At 37.5% G+C, this 25,482-nt stretch overlaps 1 protein-coding gene across 2 annotated transcripts; it reads right to left on the bottom strand.

Annotated features, from left to right (window-relative positions):
* Window positions 1-1,343: 1,343 nt before the first annotated feature.
* On the bottom strand, window positions 1,344-21,933 carry LOC140936513 (E3 SUMO-protein ligase PIAS3-like). Of its 2 annotated transcripts, XM_073385997.1 has the most exons (17): window positions 21,848-21,933; window positions 21,410-21,764; window positions 18,838-18,922; window positions 11,800-11,850; window positions 11,608-11,701; window positions 10,739-10,885; window positions 10,030-10,135; window positions 8,701-8,774; window positions 8,003-8,034; window positions 7,459-7,521; window positions 6,864-6,929; window positions 6,345-6,430; window positions 5,773-5,862; window positions 4,772-4,919; window positions 3,924-4,081; window positions 3,206-3,255; window positions 1,344-2,435 (listed from the first exon to the last, which is right to left on the bottom strand). In XM_073385997.1, the coding sequence occupies exons 1-17, from the start codon at window positions 21,869-21,871 to the stop codon at window positions 2,376-2,378; spliced, it is 1,689 nt and encodes a 562-aa protein (XP_073242098.1). In that variant the 5' UTR covers window positions 21,872-21,933; the 3' UTR covers window positions 1,344-2,375. The 2 variants fall into 2 exon arrangements, with proteins under 2 accessions (XP_073242098.1, XP_073242099.1); XM_073385998.1 differs by lacking the exon at window positions 10,739-10,885.
* Between the last annotated feature and the right edge of the window lie 3,549 nt (window positions 21,934-25,482).

The following is a 25,482-nucleotide window of genomic DNA, read 5'->3' as shown; positions in this document are numbered from 1 at the left end:
GATGAATTATTGTTTCAATCGTCCATAACCATAGAGATTCCATATCCATATCCTTGCGTGGACGCACAACGCAACCTAGTACAGTGATTTTACGTAAACCTTAACTTTTCAGACTTGTCCCCAAGGTCAAAACGTAACTTCTTTTCGCTCAACCCGGATGCCTGCCAGTACAGCGGCCTCTCATCGCTCTCCGTCGCAGGGGACGCGCGCAGTAGTGCAGAACGATTAGAGGCCGCTTTATACCTGCAGTTGACTAGTCCATGTACAGCGTCTTCCCAGGCTATCTCGGTCAATGCATTTCGGTGAGGTATTCTGAGACACACTCGCTCGGGCCACGTGACCCGAAACACATAGGCCGCACAGAGTGATGAGGCGAAGGAAGTATAGCCTGCAGTGCAGGCGTATTTTGGGTGGGCGAAACCTTGTTCGTGTTCGTAATATTGTTGTAGCCGCCATCTTTGATTTTATAACAGTGGAAGATTGGGGAGAGTAGAAATAGTAACCCTTACGGTTCCCTTACGGTAGGTGCGAGGGCGAAGGAAGGAAAGGGGGGAGGGGAAGGGGAGAAATACTCTCTTCTCTCTCCCCGACAACAACAACAATACCTTTTATTCGCCTTGTACTTAGTTAATTACATACACACATGAAAGAGACAAAATATATATATATATTTGTACCGCTCCCTTTGACTCGCCCCATCTCCTCCTCTCTTCGGGAAGTTTCAACATGGTGCTTTCGCGAGCAAATTGCGCGCTCAAAGAAAACGCCTGCACTGCAGGCTAAAGGAAGTAGGCAATATATGCAACTGAACCTACTGGGAGAAAGCACAACTTGTCCTAACCTAATCGGGATGGAAGAGAGATTTGAGTGGCTTTCTCAATGCCCCTTGCTTCCCAATTTCTCTGGTCAGTAGTTAAGCCGGGCCTCGGACATGTTCTGGAACCAACCAATAACGAAACGCTTTTCAAACGATTCCGATTGTCTGACACAGGGCGGTCTGCTTAAATTTAATACAGCACACGTGCAGCTAGACTGCAACTGCAGGAAAGAACCCACGGTTTCGGCACTTAATATATTAGTATTCAGATAGCGGACAGCTGGAAAATCAGCTAGCGCTTGACAAGATGCGATTTCAATAAACGGTTTCCACCTTTACTGAAACCGTTGTTCAGCTTTTAAAATTGGACCTTTCCGAGATAACTAAACAACAACCAGGAATGAGTTACCCGTTCATACCAGAGTTTCGTAAAAAGAAGCATGTTTACAAACAAAGGACGTTTTCGGCGCTCTTGTAGAACCTTATCTGAACTCGGAGTGCAAAATAAGCAATTACAGACTAGAAATTTTAGCTTTGTAGTTAGTAAAGTTTATTGACCTCTTTCAAAGAAACATTTGTTGTTATTTATATTAGACATGAAAAATAAGAGTAAAAAATTCCGCAAAGTTCCTGTAAAAGCTATATATATATATATATATATACAATTGAGATTCACAATAGAAGCACTCATTGCAGTTTTTAACATATTAAGGCCTTCCCTGGTACATTTGGCGCCGTAAAATAGTTTCCTGTAAAACATAGAATTATTTCGCTGGCCTTTCAACATTGAATTTCCCGACACGGACAGAAAATAAATAGCTCCTTCTTTCCTTCGCGTTTTTTTCCAGAAATCACAGCTAATTTACAGAAGAAATGGTTTGACTAATGTTAACTATTAGTGCACATACTATATCTCTTACAACTTCACAGTAACGAAAACTGGAGGAAGGGCAAAGTACAGTTTCACTGTTGTAAAAGGGGGTAGACTGCGGCGACTACTACACTACCGTAACTTCTTCACGACTGTTTCTCTCCACTATATTTACAGGTCGCAAACTCTCCGCGTTGATCAAACCAAAATAGCAGCTGAGCACCGGGTCAAAGTCCAACACTACATGCTCTCTTCTTTACTTTCTTCTTTACAGCTTGGTATGTATTTTGTTCGGGATAGGCGGGCAGGTTTCTCTCGATTTTGCACAGGGTAAATTTAAAAAGTACTGTAAAAAAGTAATGAAATTGTTAAATAACCAGAGCAAAGACAAAGGAATTGATTGTATCCTTGCTGTTACTGTACACTGTTAAATTTTTCTGACAGGCGGAATTCTTCAGGCATCAGTGCTCCACGAAACAAACAGGGAACGACAGGAGGAAGGGGGATGAAATTTTCCTCGTTCTCTTGTTCATTGAGACCAAGGGCAGTGGTTACTGCCTAGCACTTTCCAGTTTAATTCCAAGACCGAAATCTTCTTTTCCTTCCTTCGCGTGATTTCCTGGGAATTGGATAAGTCGAGAAAGAGACCTTTTCCGACTACTTCGTTGGTCAATGAAATCCACGCAGTCAGTCCAGTTGAATAACATTTGAAGATGTGTGAGGCCCAAGAAACCCGTGATACATATACTGTGGAAAACAAACAAATACAACCATGAATGACATCCTACATATTTTGACGCTTCCAGGTTAAAGCTGTTGATTCAAGCACAAATATACGCGCTTCAAGGCGTACGTTTCAACTGTAAGGCTTCGACGGGGAAAATTTCGACATATTGGATACAGGTGGTCGCTAACAAAAGGTGCAAATGTTTAGAGAATAGGATTTCCAAGGTAAACATAGCCTGTTCCAGGCTCCGAGATAGTCCGCAAAACCAAATAAGCAGTTTAGCGACACAGACTGTCAAAGATATTAATATTAATGATACAAGTGCAAGTTGACCGTCACAAAAAACTTGGTACACTAAACTAAACAATAAAAGTGAAACTCGATAGAGGCTGGGATGAAAATCAGTTCAGTATGGCGCGATCATCGGACAGATAAAACACCACATGAACTCCAGCGAGTTTGGGTTCTGCCGTTGTTCAGATAGAACAAGGAGACTGGGTAAGAAAGTCTGATCCCTAAATGAAGATCGCTAATATCCTCTTTCAAACCTTTATAATATTTCTGTTACGTAACAACCATTCTCACTCGCGAGCTTGGGGTGCCTGTGCTGAACACTATCATAATGTGGCTGAAGATTTGAAGATTAATTACGTATGCCTGCTGATACCTGGTTTGACTGACAATAACGGTGAACTGGTGACACGTCCGTTTAAAGAAAATTATTTGCAGGCCTTGGATGTTCAAGATGATTAACGATATAATCACAAGACGTCACGTGTGTTGGACTTACCGGCGGCGGTGGTTCATTCGGAAGCAGATGGTATAAGTCGAGATCAAGATCTAACAAAAAGAAATAGAACAAATTAATGGGCAAACTTTTTATTATTCAGTTATTATACCCTCAATCCTGGGAGAGAAAGCCTGAAATCTGAGTACGAAGAAGTCTGACAGTAAACTTGCAGACCAGGCTGTAGAACTGAAACTGAAGTCTGTCGCCCTGTAATAAGTTCGTTCTAACCTTTCACTTGCTCAGGTACTAGACAAGTTTTCTGTTGTAACTAACCCCAGTCCCGGGGTCTTATTTTGTCATGCCCCCGGATTCGAAGAGACTACAAGACGGCGTTTAAACTAAGAACGTCTTCTGATTCGTGTTAACTCTGCAAAGTCATGAGAATACACTGTGTCGATTTGAAAACGAATGCGTAGGAAAGTAGCCCCAATTGAAGCCTGCGTGGAAGTCATTCGTTTCTACGCGCATGAAGGGAGAGAAAGCATAGGATGCAAAAATAAAAAGAGAAAACAAAATAAAAAGGAGTGGTTGGCGATCGGGGTGGAGGAGAAGTCTGTCCATTTTAGCTCTCAGTATCTCTTTTCGTGCCCATGATTCCTCAAACATCATGCGCTTTGCAAAAGGAATTCAGAGCGGTTTAACGCAAGGCAGACTATGAGGAATAGAAACGTATTATCATCTGTTTTTAAATGTACAATAGCAGACTGGGATTACTTACTTTGGCACGGAAAATCGAGAGGGGGAGGGAAGAAGTTTGGATTTAACAATGACGATGCATGCGGTGATCCTGGCATAGTGTTGGGTGCAGAAGAAAATGCCATGGAGTTTAAACTTGGTGGATTTTTCATGCTTGGAATCATGCTACTCACAGGGGGCCTGCAATCACAAGGCAACGAAAACACGTAAAATACACATTACAATATATTAGGAGGCTTTCACTAATTATAATCGGGGAGAGGGAGAGAGTGAGTTGGCAAAAAACGTCAGCAAAATATTTTGTAATTGGGTCATCATTTTTATAACTCCCCTTGCTTGTGTATGGGTAATGTTGGGAGAAACGTGATACTGATAACTCTTGGAGAAAAATGCGCACTATACTCCACCAGATTCCACTCGTCAACAACTAGATTCCATTGCAGTTACCGGAAGTCTTCATGAAGTTGAATTAAATATTTAATATATTTTTCTGCGTTAAATAAAATATTTATTTAACACAGTTAACAACAAGGAGCGCGGGCGTGGTCAGCGGTCAGTCGTTTGGCTCAAGCGCATCAGCCTTGCTTGCATCACTTCCATATGTCTCGCACGAAGAGAGTTAGAGACGGCGCTGTATTGAGGGCAGTGGAATCTATTTGTGTTTCCAGTGGAATACGGTGTATGTATTCGGACTTGAGAGGGTTAAGGTTTGAAGGTCACCCGCCTCCTGAAAGTGACTCCAACTAAAGTGCTCTGACTAGAAAGATTGATTTTGGTTATTTTGGCAAAATGGTAGTTCATAATATGGGATCCCTAATAAAAGGTTGGACTGCATTAAAATACATGCTGAGACAAGTATGTGTGCTTTACCTTGGTGTATTTAACCCCCTTCTGTCAGTGTAATCTTGGTCTTCTGTTTCTGTTTCATCATCCCTATCACTCTCGCTGTCGCTGTCCAGAGTGAGGTCGATAATTTGAACATCCTTTTCTTTTTTCTTTTCAGGTTGCTGTGATTGAGCTAGATGGACAAAAAGTAAATGGTCCTTTTAGATTGTGACATACGTTGCCAGAGATTGATAAGGAATTTAATCGTATTTCGGAGAAGGGCAGTTCAGATGAAAAGCTAAATAATCAGGAAGCAGTGTTTTAGATGACAAACAAACAAACATTGAAAAACAGTATCCAGCCAGTATACACGTAAAACGCAAGATAACAATAACATTGTCGAGAAATTACTCTCATAGATCTCTACCGCTGCATTTACATTAAATTCTACTGTAATAATATAATGATGGACATTGCGATACCAAGTACATTGCAATTTTACGTCTTTGAATTCTGAACAAAAAGTTGCAATGAATAAAATTGGAATATGCTGTCTACTTCAATGGAGTATGAACCGACAATAAAATAAAAAAATCTTGTGCATTGGACAAGTCTCCAAAAATTTTTTCCTTGCCCTGAAAGGAAAAAAAAAACACTCCTAAAACTTTATCTGTAAGCAGTCTCTTATATTTCTCTTGAGTAACAGAAGACTGAGGGCAAGCGTGAAGAGCGTGTGGAGAAACCAAGATGAACAAGGATAGATGCCCAAGGGAAGTCCTTTTTCCTCTCTTAGCCCCAATCTCTCCTTCTCTTTAACATTAATTTACTTTACTGCTTGCTGCATATGGCTCGAAGAAAAGAAGGACGACCCCTTCCAGTCTATCTTAAAACTATATCATGCTCTTTTCGGTGATTTAGGATTTAGGATTTATACCAGAAAAATAAATTATATGGCTTCCCACCTGTACAGCTAAAGGAAATCTTAACAGGTGAGGGATATATAATACAACAGGAACAAAAGGTATGTGTGATGCCAGATTACAAACCTTCAACATGTACTTTACTACTGGAACTTCTTTCTGGTGAGGGTACTGTGTTGGAGACCAAAGCACTGACTGCTCTTTTACTTTCATTTTCTTGGGAATGAAGAGAGGCACATTTGTCAATTAGAATAATAAAAAATTTACAAAAGAAATCAAATCATAAGAAAACCCCTAACCAGTACAAATGTAAATATCAATTTATCACCATGAATTTTCAGCAGCATGATGTGCTATTTTCTTCTAGAATATGTGTTAAAATTGGCTCCAAAGGATTACATTATTATTCAATACCGTAAAATTCCGAAAATAAGCCCCGGGGCTTATATTTTTCAAAGGCCCTTTTTGAGGGGCTTATTTTTTTTTGCGGGGGGGGGGCTTACATTCGGACGGGCTTATGTACGAAGGGAAATTTGCGTTTCAAAATCGATAGGGCTAGCTTGTAGTGGGAAGGAAATTTACCATTTTTGCTTTGCTTTACTTTGTATTCGAGGGCATATTCTGAGTACAAGCCCCCCGGGGCTTATTTTCGGAATTTTACAGTATAACCTTGTGACGTACAAATGCATGATAAATACCTTGGTCACTTATGGGTCTCCAAGAACCATTTTCATAAAAACAAATTTCATTACAGTGTGAAGCTTCCAGAATTTCCTTAAACAATCTGCAACACCAACAATTGAAAAAGTCAAAGATGAGGGGAAAGTGCCACTTTAAACCACAGAAACAATCTTGAAATTTTGCTTTCTGTGCATGTCCAAACTTCAAAAGCTGATTATGTAACATCAAGAACAGAAGACTGTTAAGTGGTTGACTTGTATTATGGCCTTTTGAGTAGTTTTGATTTGTTTTGGCTGGGCAGCAACCAGATGTCAGCCCAACTAGCTTCAAAAGGCATTTTTGGCAAAATCTCCAAGAGTGAATGGAGATTATGCAGATCTCTATTAACAATGTCAGACATGATATTTTGAACACAACAGGGTAGAGACTACATGAAAAGAACTCAATGCTCACAACAAATGGGACAGGAATGGATTGCCATGAAAAGAAAAGCAAGGGTGAAAACATTAAACATCCTAAATATTTTAGGATCTTACCCATCCAACACTAGTTTTTCAAATGGTGCCTTCTGGTCACATACTGGACAAATCCATGTTGTTTTCCTACAAAACATTTAAATAGAAAACCAGTGTATTTTGACCTGATTATTGCCAGTAATAAGAAAGAAGGAAAATACAACACAATCTGGACAATAACAAGAGTAGTTGGTTACAAGTCGAGTTGTGAATTTGTACAATTTATTATATTAGTCATTAGTTGATGTCCATCTCATTAAAATAATTATCATGTATTGTTTGGATTCTATACAGTCAACTCTTGCCTTGTAAACATCTGGCTATAACAGACACCCAACAATATGGATAGCAGTCCTGGGCCAAAAATAAATTACACATGTGTTACTGAAATAAACTCCTGCTATTACGGACTCTCGCTAATGAGGATGCTAACTTGAGATACCTACAAAGTCTGCTTTATAAAGGGAGTTGAGACCTGTATTGAGAATAGGATAGCTGTCACTATCGATTCTCTTTGGTTTGAAGATTTTCAAACCAGTCTCCTTTTTCTTTTTCCTAATTTCAAATTATGGTTACAAAAAAAAAAAACAAAAAACAAAAAAACAGAACACCCTACCTTTCATTCATCTGTAAAAACAGAGCTGCATCGAAGCACTGCAAGTGGTTGCATGTGATCGCCCTAGTAACAAAATACATGATAGTTTGATGATCAATTAAATCTGACTGTTGTATATTAAGTTGTTTAATACTAGCATGGAAAGAGATAATATTGATATCAGCCAAGTTATGGTGTGGGTAGTGTTGATAACATACTCTTTCATCAGTTTTGTTGTGAGTTTTTCACATGGAGGCACTCTTTGATTGATGCCATACGTGGGTTGACTTTACTCTTGGTTCTCTGTTTTACTCTGTACGGAGGATAATTTCAGGTTTGTGGAGATTTTTTTGGTGAAAAATTCAAGACTTTTTAGAACCTTTTCCTAAGCAAACATGCCTTTTTCAGACTCAAGATTATAATTTAAAGCAATCAATAGAAGCCTTGATAAACACTAGAAGCAAGCTCCTCACATGATGCACTGCAAACATACAGCAACACAGTGCCATGTGGATACAAGGGAGTTCTGAAACTTCTCATTTTGCAATAATAAATTGAAAGTTACCTGCATGGAAGAGTCATGCGAGTCTTGCCAAGCTGAAACAGCAACACAAAAACTTGTAAACAATCAATGTGAGAGTATATTCAAAGAAACAAATCCTTATCTCTGCTGCTCAATGTTGGATGCTGTAGCATGGTGTTGTTTGGCAATGTTCTTTCATTATCAAAAACTTTGCCAAATTCCTTGACACAAGTTTTTGATACTCGGGTGAATCCAGGTGTGGATCTGATTCAGTAATGTAATGTTGTAAACTAACAAAGAAAGTAAAACAGAAAATGAAGTGTTTGTCATATGATGAAGCCATACTGATTCTAGAAAACTTTCCTGAAAATTCAAGCTTAAGCCGAATTCAACAATCCATTTGATAAAAATCCAGCATTTGCAGGTTCTACTCAAGCTTTTGCTGTGCATCCTGCTTTAAAAATAAATCGTATTTTGCCTAACACATATTATTTTCAGCTACAGGTCCTTCAGTCATGCACCTCTGTCAGTGAAACTTGATTAGTGTGTTTTCTTCACAAAATCAAAGCTGTTCATTGGTGAAATATGACGTCCCAATAGTGTCAAAAAGCAGAAGTCGTTGGATAAACAACTCCAATGGAGAATGTTACTTACAGATCCTATTTTTGACAGAACATAACTTTGAAAAAGAAAAGCAAACAGATCATGAACATCAAGATCTCCTCTATAAGGATACTCACTGGGCATAGAAGTGACACTCTTAAACTTGTGGTGGCTACTTCACTGTCTGGATCATGTGCCAGCTTTTCTTTTACTAGAAATTTATTAAACAAGCAAAGTTTATATGGTATATCTATTAACAAAATCATAATTAAGGGTTGTTTGTACCTTAAAACTGGCTTTAATTTACAGTTTGGCAACTACAACAGGTACTGGGTTCATGCTTTTTTTGGTCTAAAGGTTCAAGGACTTTCAAGGACTGGATTCTTATTAGTAAAGAAGTCAATGCATTGTAAGACAATATTAATCAACAACGATCATTTTTGTTTATTTATTTTCTATCTTTTGTTGCTAAGTTTCTTCCAGTTACTTTGTCGTATTAGCCACTTAAGAACCGGAGTTGAATAAGTGAGCAACAATTTCTAACAGGTTCCAGCACAAAATGCAGTCTTAAAGGACTTAAGGGCCTTTAAACTTAACACAGGCATTTTATCCAACTTTCCACTGATATAGAGGTAGATATGTAAACATTTTTGTCTTATTTGTTAACCACAGCCAAGGGTTGTCAAGGAACCTCTCAAACTCATTGATAAATCATAAAGAAAACACAGAAGAAATAAAATGTTTAATGCTCCATGTTTAGAAATCAGATGAAAAACTCCTCTTATTTACATCCTTAATTTATCCCTCTAAAATGAGTTTGTTTGAGACAGTATTTCATAACAACATCAAACACCTCAAAATTTATAAAAAATACTATTCTGTGTGTTGTATTTTCAACTCTCTTCTGAATGTTTGATCTTGCATTCTCAAACTCATTAATAATTCATTAAGAAAATACAAAGGAAATTTATGTTTAATGAGTGTTTGGAAATCGGATGAAACACTGCTTAGTATTTGCATCCTTAATTTCTCCTTCAAAAATGATTTTGTTTGAGAAGAAATATCAAACATTCGACACAGTGTTTCATCACCAGATGAAACACCTCGAAGTTCGTCAAAAATACTCCGCTGCGCGTCGTATTTTCAACTCTCTTCTCGGTGTTTCATCTGGTGATGAAACACTGCATCTCATGTTTGATATATTACATGAAACACTCTGACTCATGTTTGATACGTATCACTTTAAAACTGCAAGCTTATTACATGCACTACATAATACACAGACACAGACGTTAGTTTTTGTTACACTCATAATATTATCGTGCATTCACTGGCAATTAACAAAAACCAGATTCTATTTTGTTTGCTATTATGACCAGATGCTGTCTAAATTCTTCTAATCATTTCATTTCTTCAAATATTAAATACAATAGTCTATTGCATAATTGATCCATAACACAGCTTACTTAGTGCTCTTGAGTGATCAGGGTTTCTGTAGCCATTTGCTTTTAGTCTTTGAATCAAACAGCTGGATGTGACTGCTGTCACAAGTTTTGCTGTTATCACATGCCTCTGAAGAAAATTAATAAAATAGAAAAACAGTCTGTCAGAAAAACAAAACTATAATTTGTGGCATTTTCCTACTTTTGTTCTCATCACATTCAAGACTGTAGACAACATCAAGTCTGGCTTAGAAATGATTGTTAATAAAAAATGCACAGTGGAATCCCAATAATCTAACCACCATGGGTAAGGCAAATTGATTCCAATTATCAGGAGGTTTGAAAGTTAGGCTTTGTTTGAATAAAAATTAAATATTTTCATTATTCATTATTGGGCATTTCAAAAAACCAAGGGCTCAAGAAATCAAAATTATTATACTGTAAATGGCTTAACAAAATTAAAAAATGGAACTGTTTATCTGTGATTCTTAGCCTAACTACAGTACATAGTATATAGATCTAATCAAATTTTGGGAAACACAATTTTTATCCCATCTAGAAGCGCTTGGCGGACACCCCTCCCAAAACCCAATTAAAAATTCCCAACACTGAAAAACTCCTTACAAATTTGTCTAAACCACAATTTTTTACAGTAGACAGTCAATCCATCAATAAATATTGTACTCTAATGGTTAAATGACTGTATCAATAAAAGGTTTCTGTTTGTCCATACCTGTCCAAACTTTGGTGTCCATGAAATGTGAATGTTATTTGGAACCGTTGGTGACAGTCGACATAGCGGTGTTATATTAATAGGTTTACTGGGTCGCTTAGGTTCAACATTTGGATTATTTGGATTACAGTGTTGTGAGGCATACCCCTGAAAGTAAAAATGTCAAGTTGACAAATCATTGAAAATATCATTTATTTTCAAAGATATTGATAGAATGTACTGTTGTAGGCAATTATTTTGTTTTATCATTAATTGAAACCACATAGAAGATGACTGATAAATGCACAGAGGGCGTTGATCAATTTGGTATCTTAGTTAAGACACCTGGAGGGTAAGGAGGGTTCATTGGGGGCCAATGAAAAAAAACAACAACAACAGGGGGAGGAGGGTCATAGGGCAAAACCCTTCCATGGGGTTAATATAGATTTTTCTTGGTATTACAGAATGCAAAATAATGTAAATACTGTAGGTAGGGTGCCAACAAGCAAATCATGCATATTTTGCATAGGCATGGAATTCTTTTTTTCCAACATTTAAAGGTTCCTTGGTCCCTTCCTGTTGCAAGGATTATTTTCTTGAAAAGGTGCTATACCACTTGGTCTCATGGGAATCTTCATTAGATCAGTTTACATGGTTACGGGTTACAAATTACTGGGTTACACTTTTTTCAGCTCGATCGAGAATTTTTCTGCATATTGCCCAGTCTTGCGCGGTTCTATTCTGCTGCTGCCTCACCATCCTCGGGCCTTTGCTTGGATGGCTTGATGGCAATAATACATTACAATGATGAATGAGATATCATGCCAATTTTTAAACAAGTAATGTTAACAATACTTTGTTGAACAAAGTAAAACAAGTGCAAAACCTACAGCAGGTAATGGACATATCTTCCCATTGACTTTGATACAAAGCGATGAAGGAAAGTGGTCCTCTTGTTCACAACTTGTTTCAAACAAACAAAATCTACAAAACAAGAAAGCATTATTTTTATTATGACAAAATAGTTCTTTGCAATGCTAATGCTGATAATAACGAAAATGAAAACTTTTCAGTCCACAAACCTCAGTAGCACTTGTACTGTATATTCATTCCTAGAATTTGGCCGTGTATCCCTTAAAAAATAAGCATTATGCATGTTAGCAAAAACCAGTACTAGTATTTCAAATAATCACTGTCAAGTACTGCAAATGCTCAAAGAAGTGTCCTCCTTTAAGTAAGCATCCAGTCAGAGTGTACGGTTGTATGGTTTTTATTTATTTACTATTAGACCTATACTCAGCCTGGTTAGTGTCGAGTAAGCAACAGATATTCCACTGCAAGTGGCAAAGTTGCTGCCTGCTAGTTCAGTTTCATCAGGTTGAATATCCCCTTCAAATTATTGCCTCCCAGCTTTGAAGCTAAAAGTAACTGCCCCTGTTTAAACTGCCTCCCCAAACTTTTTTGAGCAAAGGAAAAAAATGCATATTTGTTGTTACACATTGGTGGGGCGAGCGGACGCATGGTGAGCGGACGTGTATTTTTCAGCTCCGTCAATTTGTAATGTTTTTCTCTTTGCATTTCTTCTACTGGATTTTTGTCTTAGCTTAAACATTTCTATTAGCATTTTGTCTTAGTTTAAACATTTACAGAGGAATTATTTTCATGGGGAAACCAAAGAAACATCAATCGTCTGATGCTGCAGCAGACGAATTGAACTTGGAAACTCTTAAAGATGAAGGAGAATTGGTCTCCATTGCTACACTGAAGCAAATGCTTGATGTTCAGCAGTCCATGCTTAAAACGCTTTTCGATTCCTTTATCTCCACTGTCAATGCAAGAGTCGATAAGTTGGCAGACTCAGTCGCGTCTCTCAAAGCAAGCCTTGAATTTACACAAAAGGATGTCGGAGATTTGTCGTCCGTAAAATCAAAGCTCGTGGGCGCCGAAAAGGATATTGTTGAAATCAAAAACACTGTGGAGTTTCAGGGAAACAGAATAGAGTACCAGGAAAACCAAAGCAGATGGAACAACATCAGAGTATTCGGTATACCAGAATCGGCTGGCGAGACTTGGGAAATGGCTGAAACGAAAGTGAAGGACGCCATCAAGGAGAAGCTCAACATTGAAGTTGACATCAAGCGCGCTCACCGTGTTGAGCGTAGAAAGTCTGGAGGAATCAATCAACACCAAGCTGATGCAAAGCCTAGAGTTATTGTGTGCCGACTGAGTAGTTGGAAGCAGAAAGAAGCTATAGTAAGAAAGGCAAGAAAGGAAAAACCAGAAGGACTGTTTATTTGCGAAGATCTTTCGCAAGCAACACTTGAAAAGAGGAAACCTCATTTGGAGAAGCTCAAGGCGGCCAAGCAAGCAGGAAAATCAGCATATTTTATCTTAGATCGTTTGATCATTCGTGATAAGCCCTCCGGTTCTTCAAATGATTAAGATAAGTATATTGCAAAATGTTTTTTGTTCGACTCATTAAGGGAAGAATTACCGTTTATTCATTTAAACGAAGAAGACTTTCGTTTGGCTATATTTGAGCAGTTAAATGGACCTATACGTTATGATCCCGATAGGTTAGCTAGCTTAAGGTTTAATCCTTTATTATCTGAAACATATAAAAAATTTAGCCTTTCTAGCCATCATGATCCTGATGCTAATTTCTTCACGGAGTTAGTTGACTGCAAATGTTATACCGAAGAAAACTTCAATGAAATGTTGCATCAGAAAAATATATTAGAAGTCAATAATTGTTTATCGCTTCTGCATCTTAATATTCGTAGCCTTCATCGTAATTTGGATAGCTTAACCACTTTGCTAAAGAATCTAGAGTTGAGGTTCTCTTTTATTGGTATAACTGAGACCTGGCTTCGAGACTCATCGCATCATACCGATATCTCAGGTTATAATTTTGTCCACAATCCACGTAAAGATAGGACAGGTGGAGGTGTAGGTCTATATTTAGCGGACAATTTTGATTTTAAATGTCGACCTGACTTAGTTTTTTCTTGCACTGAATGTGCTGAGTCTTTGTTTGTGGAAATCAATAGGCCGAAAGAGAAAAATATAATTGTAGGTGTGGTTTACAGGCCACCAAATTCAAATTTACGAGATTTTATGAATAGCCTGGATTCGTTGCTTGCAAGTATCTCTAAGGAAAACAAGATTTGCTATGTTTTAGGTGACTGGAATCTAGACTTAATCAACCACCATTGTCACGACACAACTGGAGAATTGTTAGAAACTATGTATTCAAGAATGTTTTTTCCATTGATCACACGTCCGACAAGAATAACTTCTAACACGGCTATGCTAATTGATAATATTTTCACGAATAATTTAAACAACTTATCTGTTAGCGGGCTGATGTTTTGTGATATATCTGATCATCTTCCGATTTTCACACTGCTTCTTGATCAAAACAAGGACTTAAATAAAACTTCTTGGCTTTCTTTTCGTGACAAAAGTGGAAATAATGTCACTAAGTTTAAAGATAGGCTTGCAAACGTTCATTGGGATGAATTATCTGAATGTAAAGATACTGATTGCGCTTATCGGTGTTTTCTTGATAAATACACTACCATTTACAATGACTGCTTTCCTCTCAAAAAAGTGAAAGTAAAGAATGTTACTTTGAGCAAACCATGGATAACTAAAGGTCTTCTTAAATCGGTAAGAAAAAAGAATTTATTATACAAGCGTTTCCTTGCTAACCCAACTCCATATTGTGAGAAACTTTACAAGAGTTATAAAAACAAATTGACACATTCCCTTTGCGTTGCTAAACGTCTTTACTACAATAAAAAGTTAGATGAATATAAATCAAATACTAAATCAACTTGGAAATTACTTAACGATCTTATTAACAAAAAGAAGAATAAGTGTAAGTTGCCTTCCATCTTCAAATCTAATGAAGAAGAAATATGTAATCCTACTTATATAGCAAACCGTTTTTGCGAGTATTTTACGAATATTGGACCTAACTTAGCTAAATCAATTCCGGCGTCTGACAAATCTCATCGTTCTTTTCTGAATGGAGGCTTTATTAATTCGTTCTTTCTTCAATCGGCATCAGAACAAGAAGTCACTGAGATTTGTAGCAGCTTTCGATCCGGTACTGCTCCAGGATATGATAGTATTTCAATGAGTGTTGTTAAAGAGTCTTTTAACTTAATCTGCGCACCATTGACGAATATAATTAACTTGTCTCTTAATTCTGGAGTTGTGCCCCAAGAGATGAAAATTGCACGAGTTATTCCATTGTTTAAATCTGGTGATAAATCTTTGTTCACAAATTACAGACCCGTATCAGTGTTACCAGTTTTCTCTAAATTCCTAGAGAGAATCGTCTACAGTCGCCTCATTAATTTTTTAAATAAATATGATATTCTTTCCCTTAATCAGTATGGATTCAGAAAAAATTATTCTACTGCACATGCTTTAATCCAATTGTATGACAAGATCTCAAATGCACTTGATAATAAAAGGGTAACTTTAGGCCTATTTACAGTGCTCCAAGCTCATTTTTTCAATAAGTCGCCTTTTGGCGACCTTCATTTTTAAAATGGTCGCCAATGGAAAATTTCGGTCGCCAAAAATTGTCGTTTCATTAACGCAAGACACTTCATGCTACTTACATGAAGGAGCTACTGCTGAACGTTGTGTATGGAAATAAATCGTGTTTTTAACACTCCATTGTTACTTGCCTGCGGGTTGTAAACGCAGTACAAGATGGCAAAAACAGGCAAAGACATTTATGAGAGGTAACCAGAACAATTTACTACAAAGTCGGATGTTGAAACCCGGAACATGCTGCCAACGTCAGCATTAAAATAAACAGTGTTTTCTCTGAGTAGAAACACTCCGCATTTGCTTCAGAGAGCTTTTCGTGATTAGCATAGAATTCAGCGTTTAAAAATAGTTCACAAGCAGTCAGAAATCGTAAAGTTCCATTTAGCGACTCATCTCCCTTCATTAAAACTGACGCAGAATTATACAAACAATTCCCGTCCCCGGAAACTTGAAGAGCCCGTAGACCACGTGGAAGATTTTCATCATCCGGAATCAATGCTGTTCCAAGTGAATCTTCTTCATAGTTGTTGAAGGTTAGTTCCGAGATGCTTTTCTTATGGAGAATTTCCTCGTGTTCTCCCTTTAACTTGATGACTTTTTCGGTTGCTGACGGATCGCCGCTTGCGAATAGATCGCATACTTTTTCAAATATTCTCTCGAAGTCTGTCATTCTTCATTACTATTTCCTCAGCAAGAGCAATAGAAATAAGCAAATGACAGCCAGCTACGCGCGAATGGGGATTTCACATCAGTTTATTGACAGCAGCGCTGCGCATAAAAGACTACACAGACATTTGACCTCCAGCTGTGATTCAGACAAAGAACTCCTCTTTGTCTTATCTGCATGAGAATGTGGTATGGGAAAGTCTCGGGGGAAAGTGGTGTTGCCGAAAACTTTGATGCGGCTTTTATTGATATTTTTGCAAGAAAATCACGTTTACCACTGATTTCGTCGATTTTTCGCTGATTTTTTATATCCAAAACAAATCCTGCTCATACAAAGCCTTTGAGCTGACTGCATGTAAACTTTGTCATTCACCAAGGGGTCTATCTATTTTTAGTAATTGTGCACAGCACCATCAACTCCACGTGTTGCCTAACCTGCGAGACGCACAACGCTTGTGAAACTAGAGCCGATAAAACTGAATTCTCTCGCAGGCTACGTGTAGCCAGATCAGCGTGAAAAGTGCCTGACTTAACTTTTCTCACAGGAAATTTAATATTTCTTCATGAAACACATTTACTCCAACAAAAGTATTTTTATTGATGAATATAATAAAAACAGCTTTTATTTAAAAAAAAACACAATAAACGCAACTTACAAGAGCATACGACTTGCCATCTTTTGTGTCAAAAATTTAACTGTTTCTGTCGGGGTGGCCTGGGTGTAAGTCAACCCCCGCCGGAAGTAGTTTGGGCTCTCCCCAGTTTCTCCCACCTGAGTTTTCAAAATGGCCGCTCAATGAATTCGAAGCTGCGATACGCAGATCCTTATGCCAGAACTGTACACATGTCTTGCCATGCAAGAGGAACAGATTCATCATTGAATTTACACAGAAGAAAAGCTTGGTAATATTTCTTTAATTTAACGATGATTCAGTTAAAAAGCGATAAAACGTGAAGTCAACTTTATTCTTTTGAGCTTATATCCTTTGGTCGCCAAATGGCGACTTTCGCCGATAATTCAGTCGCCAATTTTTTTTTTCACTCGCCATGGCGACCAAAATGGTCGCAGCTTGGAGCGCTGATTTATTGACTTATCTAAGGCCTTTGATACAGTAAATCATGAAATTTTGCTCGACAAATTAGAACATTATGGAGTACATGGTATTGCTTTACAATGGTTTAAAAGTTATCTATCTTGTCGAAAACAATTTGTGCAATATAATGGTTACAACTCTTCATCATTAGATATCTCTTGCGGAGTCCCTCAGGGATCTATCTTAGGTCCCCTGTTATTCTTAGTATATATAAATGATCTGTGTAATGTGTCAAAGGTCTTAGAGCTGATACTATTTGCTGATGACACTAATATCTTCTATTCGCATACTGATGCTTCCTATCTTATGGAAGTTGTAAATTTAGAATTGAAAAAGATAACGTGTTGGTTTTATACAAATAAGCTATCTATTAATGTTAAGAAATCTAATTTTATCATATTCAGACCGAGACAAAACAGGCAAACACTTGATTTAGCTTTTAATATTAGTAATTATTCGATTGACCGTGTTAAGGAAGCTACTTTTCTTGGTGTAATTTTGGATGAACATTTAACATGGAAATCACATATACATAATGTTGCTAGGAAAGTGTCTAAAGCCATAGGTATAATTTATAAATCAAGTTTTTGCCTTAATAATTCCTCCTTACGAATGCTTTATTTTAGCCTTATCTACCCATACTTATTCTACTGCGTGAGCGTCTGGGCATCGACCTATCCATCAAACCTCAGAAGATTAATCACACTTCAAAAACGGGTCGTAAGAATAATGTCGAGGAGTGCTTTCGATGCTCACACTGACCCCTTATATAAAAATTTAAAAATTCTGAATCTTGAGAGTATCTACAAACTTCAAATAGGAAAATTTATGTATCAATACAGATCTGGCTTACTTCCTTATAGCTTCAATAACATGTTTCTGGTGACACGCCAGGTGCATTCTTATGGCACTAGAAGTTCGGAGCATTTTTATTTACCACAATGCAGGACTAATATAAGAAAGTTCTCCATCAGTTTCCAAGGTCCTAAATTTTTTAACTCTCTTAGTTTTGAAATTCGAAATGCAACAAGTACCGCTTCCTTTTGCTGTAAGCTGAAAGCATTCCTCTTATCATAAATAGTAATTTATATATATATATATATATATATATGTACATTTTTTTTTCTTCCTTTGCTCTTTTATTTTCATTTGTTTTGTTTTGTTTTTTTCTTTTTGTCATTTCGCTTTTTTTAGCCTAGAACTATGATTAGTACGACTATCTAATATACTTATTTTAAGATTTACTGTAGCTCTGCCATTGATTTTCCCATGTGTAATTATGATAATATTTTGTTCTAATTATCTAACTGAGGGAGCCCATTCCTTATAAGCCCGGTGGCTTCTCTTGGGCTTCCTCGCCATGAGAGTTTAAGTAATTAGATTTTATTTGATTTGTATAATTTTTGGCAAATAAAACAATAAACAATAAACAATAAGCAAAATATACAGCAAAAGAAGTAGAATATAAAGATTTGGAAACTGCAACTTAGATGACCTAACTTTGAGAGTGACCGCTCAGATTTGTGTTTGTTCTTTTTAAGATCTTTGTTCTAGATTAGTTACAATGTGTTTACTCGAAATTTAGACAATGTTATTTTAATGTCAAAATTTAGAAAGTGACATATGCACCCCTATCAAATAAGCATCCCCATCTAAATCTGTGAACTTATCCCAGCATTTTTGGTATGACAAGTACTGAATTAAATACACACAAACATTTTACTATCATCAAATTTGATACCAGTGGCTACTTCAATATTGAACTCACTTGCCTCATTTAAATCTCACCTTGAATTACTTATAAGTTGTACTTGGCTTGGTGTCAAATGAAACATGACATATGCTTCTTGAAATTGTGACATTCCACGTGGGACTACAAAGAAAAAAGGGAAGCTATCACTGACAATAACCAGGTAATGACATTTAAAGATGTATCAAAACTTCAAGGCTTTGAATGGCCATGCAATAGTCAAAATTATCTCAAGAGATAGTTTTAATTAAAAAAAAAGTGTATACTTATTACAATGAACTTTCAATGCCCGGCCTCAGTTTTGAATCACTATTTAAAGAACCCTTTAACCCCAATATCTACTCATACATTCTTCAGACTGATCCCTACACATTTCCTTAAACTAATAATAGTTAAGAGTGAATTTCATAAAAGATCACAGCATTTTCCCTTTGGCCATTACTTTATAAATTAATTCTCCAGTACCCTTCTTTCAAACTCAGAGGATTAGAGCTTAAACTCCAAGAGTTTTGAGGACTGTGACCTTCCAGGAACTAGCCACCCCTAACACAAATTGACTTGATCAGTCTCTAAATTATGTGGGTGTGGCTTGGGACATTATAATTATGGAGTGTAATGTGAAATATGGACTGTCAGCATTTGATTTAAAACTATAACTTGATACAGATGATCTTTGTCAGGAGTATGGCTATAGAATAGAAGACTTCCAAGCCTTTTGCATTTAGGAGCTTTGGTAACCCATATAAGAGACAAGGAGATCTGTGTTGTATCTAGGAGATTTATAGATAGTCAGGGAGAGTTGCCATGTATGCAGTGAAACCCTAACACTCTAACCCAAATGAACAATGTAGTAAGACAAAATTTGTCATTATTTAATAATGACTTTGTTTGCCCCAGACATTACAGAATGTATGGAATACTTATACAAGGTCCACCCTTTACTTTGGTACTGATACATGGGTTCCGGTGTGCTGTAAGACAAACGCCTTAAGAAGTGTCAAACTTTTCCCATTCCATGAAACAGCATGCTTTTTTTCTTTCTTTTAAATAGGTACGAGTGAGATTCTTTTTGGAGTATTATGGATGCTTATAGATTCTTTTTTATCGCTTTATAGAAGATTACGGCACTTTTTCGTTAAATTCAGTCCATGTCAAACGCTCGTTTTCTGTACACCAGGGCTGAGTTGCTCAAAGCATGGTTAGCTTTAACCATTGGTTAAGCAGTATCAAAACCAATACGTTGTCAAGGTATTAAACGCTGGTTAACGCTAACCATGCTTCGCGCAACTGGGCCCAGGCTGTTAAGTAAGACTTAAGAGCTGCTTAGTTTTACTTAACCAAAGATATGTGCGTGAAGGCCTAAGTAAAATATCAAGTTATTTTACTTTGCATATCATTAAAGTCGGAAAGTTGAAACGATTCAAGAAAGTGTCAAGTGACTTGAAAACCATCCTTAAAACCCAATTAGCAAACTTGCGGTTTTTGGAGCTTAGAGAAAGGTGAAGCATATCGATCAATCTTAATTATGTTGCATAGGAAAATAGCCTTACGTTAACATGAAGTAAGGAAGACAGTTTGTGTATGAAGCTTCCTTTTACTTGAAGAATTTAAAATTTACTTGTCTTGAAATATTTCTTAGCTTATTTAGGTGCTAGTGTAACGACTCGCACTGTCTTCAAGCAAAATATCAAAAAGTGCTGTATTCAGCATCAAACTTGCAATCAATGCATGCCCTGTTCATTTTCCTCATTCTTTAGATAGAAAGTTTCACCATTGTGTAATTAGCGTGATCCTGATATTGTTTTAAGTAAAACTTTCTGATACCTAACTGTCTAAAGGCAAAACTGATAAAAGTCTGAACAAATATAATGACTTCTCATTCTCTGTTTATGATGTCAATTCATGACACAAATTTTACTGGCAGAGGATTGTATAAGAAATGATCTAATCTGATAATTAGTGAGTACATCTCTCGAGACACTAACGGATAAAATCAATTTTTACGACTAACTTGTTGACAAGTAATTTTGAACATCTCCAACCCTTTGCAACACAAGTGAAGCATAAAAAACGAGAATAAATGTATATAAACGCATCAAAACATGTTAACAGAGCACCACCTTCGATTAAGCATTAGTAAGCTTATATTGCTACAATCATTCAGCACCTTCAGACAAATTAGACAAAGCACACTTGTAGATTAAACATGATTTTTCGAAGAAGAAATTGTTCCAAAATACAATTTAAACAAAGAAACTCAGCTGTTTCCTTGTCGAAGTAAACGTCGTAAAAACAAAACATGAGTTCAGCGAAGGACAATAACTCAGATCAGAAAATAAATATAACTCGTCTCCACAATTCATCGAAATTTTAGTTGTATTCAAAGGGAATACGTTTGAAAGACAAGACAGATGCGATTTAACGTGGATATTATGAGTATTTTTGCCCTGATGAATAAACAATTTATCATTACGCATCAAAGAAAATCTTCAAAAAATCAAGTCGTATCATAAGCTAGGCTAGAAATAACGATTTATTACTTAGAGGCGAAAATGAGATAAATGAAAAAAATCTTTATCTTCAACGGCAAATTGTAGAGTTAAAACTTACCTAAGCTTGTTGGTCTTACTAAATCGTCGATATGTTCAAAGAAAGGAAGGCGAGAGAGTCGAACATCCGGATGGACGGGAACCCCGCTCGTGTCTGAATTTATCGACGATGGCCGTTGCGATGGTACCGGCGCTGGAATAACTGTTCGAAGCTGAGGTAGAGGAGCAACAACTTTCCGTGGGCCACATCGTCTTTCGTATAACTCCCTCAGTTTCTTTCGAACGGCATGATTTCCTTCGCCTTTTAACATTTGAAGCGCCCGACCCATGAGCTCATGTTTTCTTCCCGACTTTGAACGACCCGCAAAACCGAGAAGTGACTGTAGTTCAGACACGCGGAAACTCATCAACATATGCTGCGAAAACATTAAGAAAAGCATGTTAAAATTTATCAGTATATGCTCCCTCGAAAATTCAGAAGTTTTCGTTTTTCTCTCACCCGTAATTCAGCAGTTTCCTCCATGTTGAATTTTCTTTTTCGAAAACGCCGAGTAAGTTCGTTCCAGTCCTCCCACGAAATTTACGCAATAGCATGACGTCACAAATTAATTAGCGGTAAATAATAATATGAAGGTATCGGGTCATTTCGCCAGAAGGTCGATTCGCCTTATGGCAGTTCGCCATATGTGTATTTGTCTTTCTTTTAAACGCCTGAGAAAAAGGAATAAGCAAGGAAAGACAGTGACTGCACATGTGGAATCCAAGGTTAACTATATAATATCTCGGAGAGGTAGGTTCACCTTGTAGAGTGTTGTATGTCATCGGGCGAATCGATTGAACTCCTGGCGAACGAACGCCTTCAGGCGAATCGACCTTCGGGCGAAACGACCACAATTCATATCATCAATCGATAATTATAAAAAATAACGAAAAACGTTGGAAAAAAAAGAGAGCCTTGAAAGTCACTTATTACTCAAAACTCTACATAGTTTTCAAGTCACCCACGCTTCTTGATTCCTTTGTTTGTCCTCTTCTCACGAAACAAAGGAAATTGGACTCGTCTGCCTAAAAACTTACTTTAATAAACCATTCCAAGAAGTATACTCTGGACTTGAAGAACGATACACTGATGGACAATTCCTCTGAAGTTTTTACATCAAAAGCTTTTGAAAACCTTTCGATTAAAGCTTCAATGAACAATACAGTAAGGTGGGAAAATAAACAAAGCTAGCGCTACAGCTGTGCCACTAGACGGTCATGAGACCAACAGACGTCGAGCTTCGCACTTCGGACTTCAGACAAAGGTTTCATCTCTCAGAGACATATGATTCTAAAACTTTAGTCCTCTTCAGGACACGTCGTTAGTAAAACACGTGACAGTGGGCGCGATCCATTCAACCAAAATTCCAACCGGTCCGACCGGGAAAAGTGGTCCACCTCAAAAGGTGGACCCGTTTTTTCGAAACTTTTCCGGTTGGACCGAACCGATCCATTGAGTTTTGGACCGAAATTTCCGGAAATTTTGGTTGAATGGATCGCGCCCAGTGCCTAACGTAACCCACGCCGTGGCCTGTGGCATAATCTCCTAATCATCTAGGCAGGGGTGGTTTAATAACTTCATTACAGCCATTGCCCTTATTTTACTCAATACGAAGAGTACGATAGGAAAGTCATGTCTCCTCCTACACGCTCAGAAAAAAGAAAAGCAACCATCTGATAGAAATAAGTAAAAAATACAGCAAACGCAGGGAGGCCTCAATTGGAAGAGAGATTTTCCCTCCCTCCACGCTCCCCCCCCCCCCCCCCCTTTAAATATCTTCTTCCCACAGGCTCCCTCTGGCCAAGTGTCTAATGAAAAAGCAAAAATTAAAAAAAAAAAACTCTGAGCACGCGAAAGATCCTTGTGATTCAAAGAGGCAAAGACCGTAGCCAAGGTTACAGATACTAAAGAAACAAGGAAAACATACACAGATAGCCTCCCACGTAGACGTCCTTAAGAACGTCTGTGTGGGAGGCTAATAAACAGATGAAACCCAAAAAAATCAAACCAAGTCAACCGCAGTGTAAAAAGCGATAGCTCCGGAAATAACTACAATTGCCGAAAGCCTGCTCAGGCCCGTAACTCCAGTTACACTATCAATATACTAAAACTCAGCCAAGTGTTTTACCTCTCACGGTTCCGACGGTTACCAACAATTCCACAGAGAAGCGACCCGATTCTGGGTAGACTAGTATACGGATACGGGCCTTTTTTATCTCAGGTCGAGCGGTAAGTGACACAGATCATGCAGAGAACAGTAAACAACATGAAGAAACGGCAGCACATTACTGACTTCCATAGCCGCATAAATTTCTTTTCATACCCGTTTTATTTTTTTCGTTTCCGACCGGATCAGGGGCGGGGACCTTGGTTGAATTCAAGTTACCGCGGGGATGAGGTTGTCAAAAGGGGATGTTGAAAGCCCCAAACCACAAAGGAAGCGCTAGAAACTTCCGCATTCCGTCAGTTCGATCGAAAACAATACTAAAACAGCAAGGCTCCTTGCAAATGTAAGTTGAAAATAGCCGCAATACCGCCCGCAAGAAAATTCTGCAGCAATATTCAAGTATTCACTTCCTATTGCTACGAAAACAATCAAACTTCCTCCTTTAAATCAGGGGCACCCAATGACGGTTTCCTGCTAAATACATTCAAAACACTTTTAGGCTATCCACAGTATTTATAGATCTTTAGAAACGAATTCTAAGCGCCGCGCCGTTATAAAATTTGTATCTGTTCAGTCATTCTAGGGCAACTTGGGTCTTTCCGAAACTACCAGGGCTTCAGTATTGTTTTCCGAAAATGTTAGATTTTAAAGCTTTACGATTGAGAATTTTTCTGATTCCTCTATCCATCACATTTTCGAATCCGAAAATTCTAGGATTCCTTTCACTGCAAAATATAGCTTAACCCGTGCAGTGAAATAGTAAAAATTGAACTTGAAAAAATAGTAGGCCCGAAAAATCGTAAAATAAATGGAACGGTGATCTAGAAGTTTTTAGCTGCCCTCAAGCTAAAGAAAATTCTAGGCAAAAGTGCTTATTCGAACAGATATCTTACAGAAAACAGTCGCTGGGTGCCCCTGTTAAATGTTTAGCTTCTTTTACGAGCCCCCGGCTTCTATATAGGCTTCCTTGCCATTACCACTTTAAACATTTGATTTTGTAAATAATTTAGTTAAAATAGTCTATATTTTCTTTAATGTATTATACATTTCTGTATATTGTTGTTGCATTTGTGGTTAATGGCAAAAATAAATGAATGAATGTTTTTTTATTCACATGAACTGTTCGTCAGTGGTTAGTTGTAGCTACCATAGAGAAAATAAAAGCCTTTTATGTTCTCTTGTAGCTACGGATGGGAGTGGTGTTTAGAGCGGAGTCGGGGCAGTTAGAAATGAGGTACATCATTCTCTTAAGGCAAAAGCGGAGGAAGTAACATGTGTAACGATTTTATGTGTTTTTATGATTTAAGCTAAATAACTACGAGAAATATTTTTTGGCCTGCGTAGCAGGCGCCGGTTGCCCTAAAAAAATATCGGCGCCTGCTAAGCAGGATATTTTTAAAATTGGAGCTATTGTGGCAGTTATGTTGGAAACTGAATGCAGTAACAAATGAAAACCAGCTTTAATTGTAAAGGAAAGCATTCAGGTAGAAACGTGGGGAACAGAACAGAGGATATTTTGAGAAAAGGTTTTTGAGACAAAAGCCAAATAAGGTTATACATTTGGAGGGGTACAGTCACCGCCAGTCTGGGACTCCTGTTGCTTCGCATTACAATTTTGGAGCCTGGGACAGGCTAATTAAAAAACAAAAAACAAAAAATGAAACGCGAGGTGAGGGAAAAGTGTTACTAGATGTTTAACGCGACCAGATGTAAGAGTATCGAGCTAGATTATAAAACCATCTTTTTATTAAGGAGAAACCAAAGTTTCAAGAATTCTTTAACATGACAAATTCAGCATTTACTACTATTTACATTTTCATAAAAGTGATTGAAACCATATTTGAATAAGACTACTTGCAGTGCTTCTTTTTCTTAAAAAACGTCGAGTGTACTATGTTTATTCCCGTTATCCTGTGAATTCATTCGT

Source organism: Porites lutea, chromosome 5 (assembly GCF_958299795.1).
Source record: "Porites lutea chromosome 5, jaPorLute2.1, whole genome shotgun sequence".
Lineage (NCBI taxonomy): Eukaryota > Metazoa > Cnidaria > Anthozoa > Scleractinia > Poritidae > Porites > Porites lutea.
The sequence above is the reverse complement of the archived record's forward strand: the minus strand, read 5'-3'. Positions and strand labels throughout refer to the sequence as shown.

Bases quoted from the DNA above. Each gene is read 5' to 3' on its own strand.
- LOC140936513 (XM_073385997.1), bottom strand. From the start codon at position 21,871: ATGGAGGAAACTGCTGAATTACGG. The intron at 5,863-6,344 runs GTATTTATCATG...TTCATTCCCAAG, and splicing joins GAGACCCATAAGTGACCAAG to AAAATGAAAGTAAAAGAGCA. The intron at 4,082-4,771 runs GTAAAGCACACA...TTGTGATTGCAG, and splicing joins AGGGGGTTAAATACACCAAG to GCCCCCTGTGAGTAGCATGA.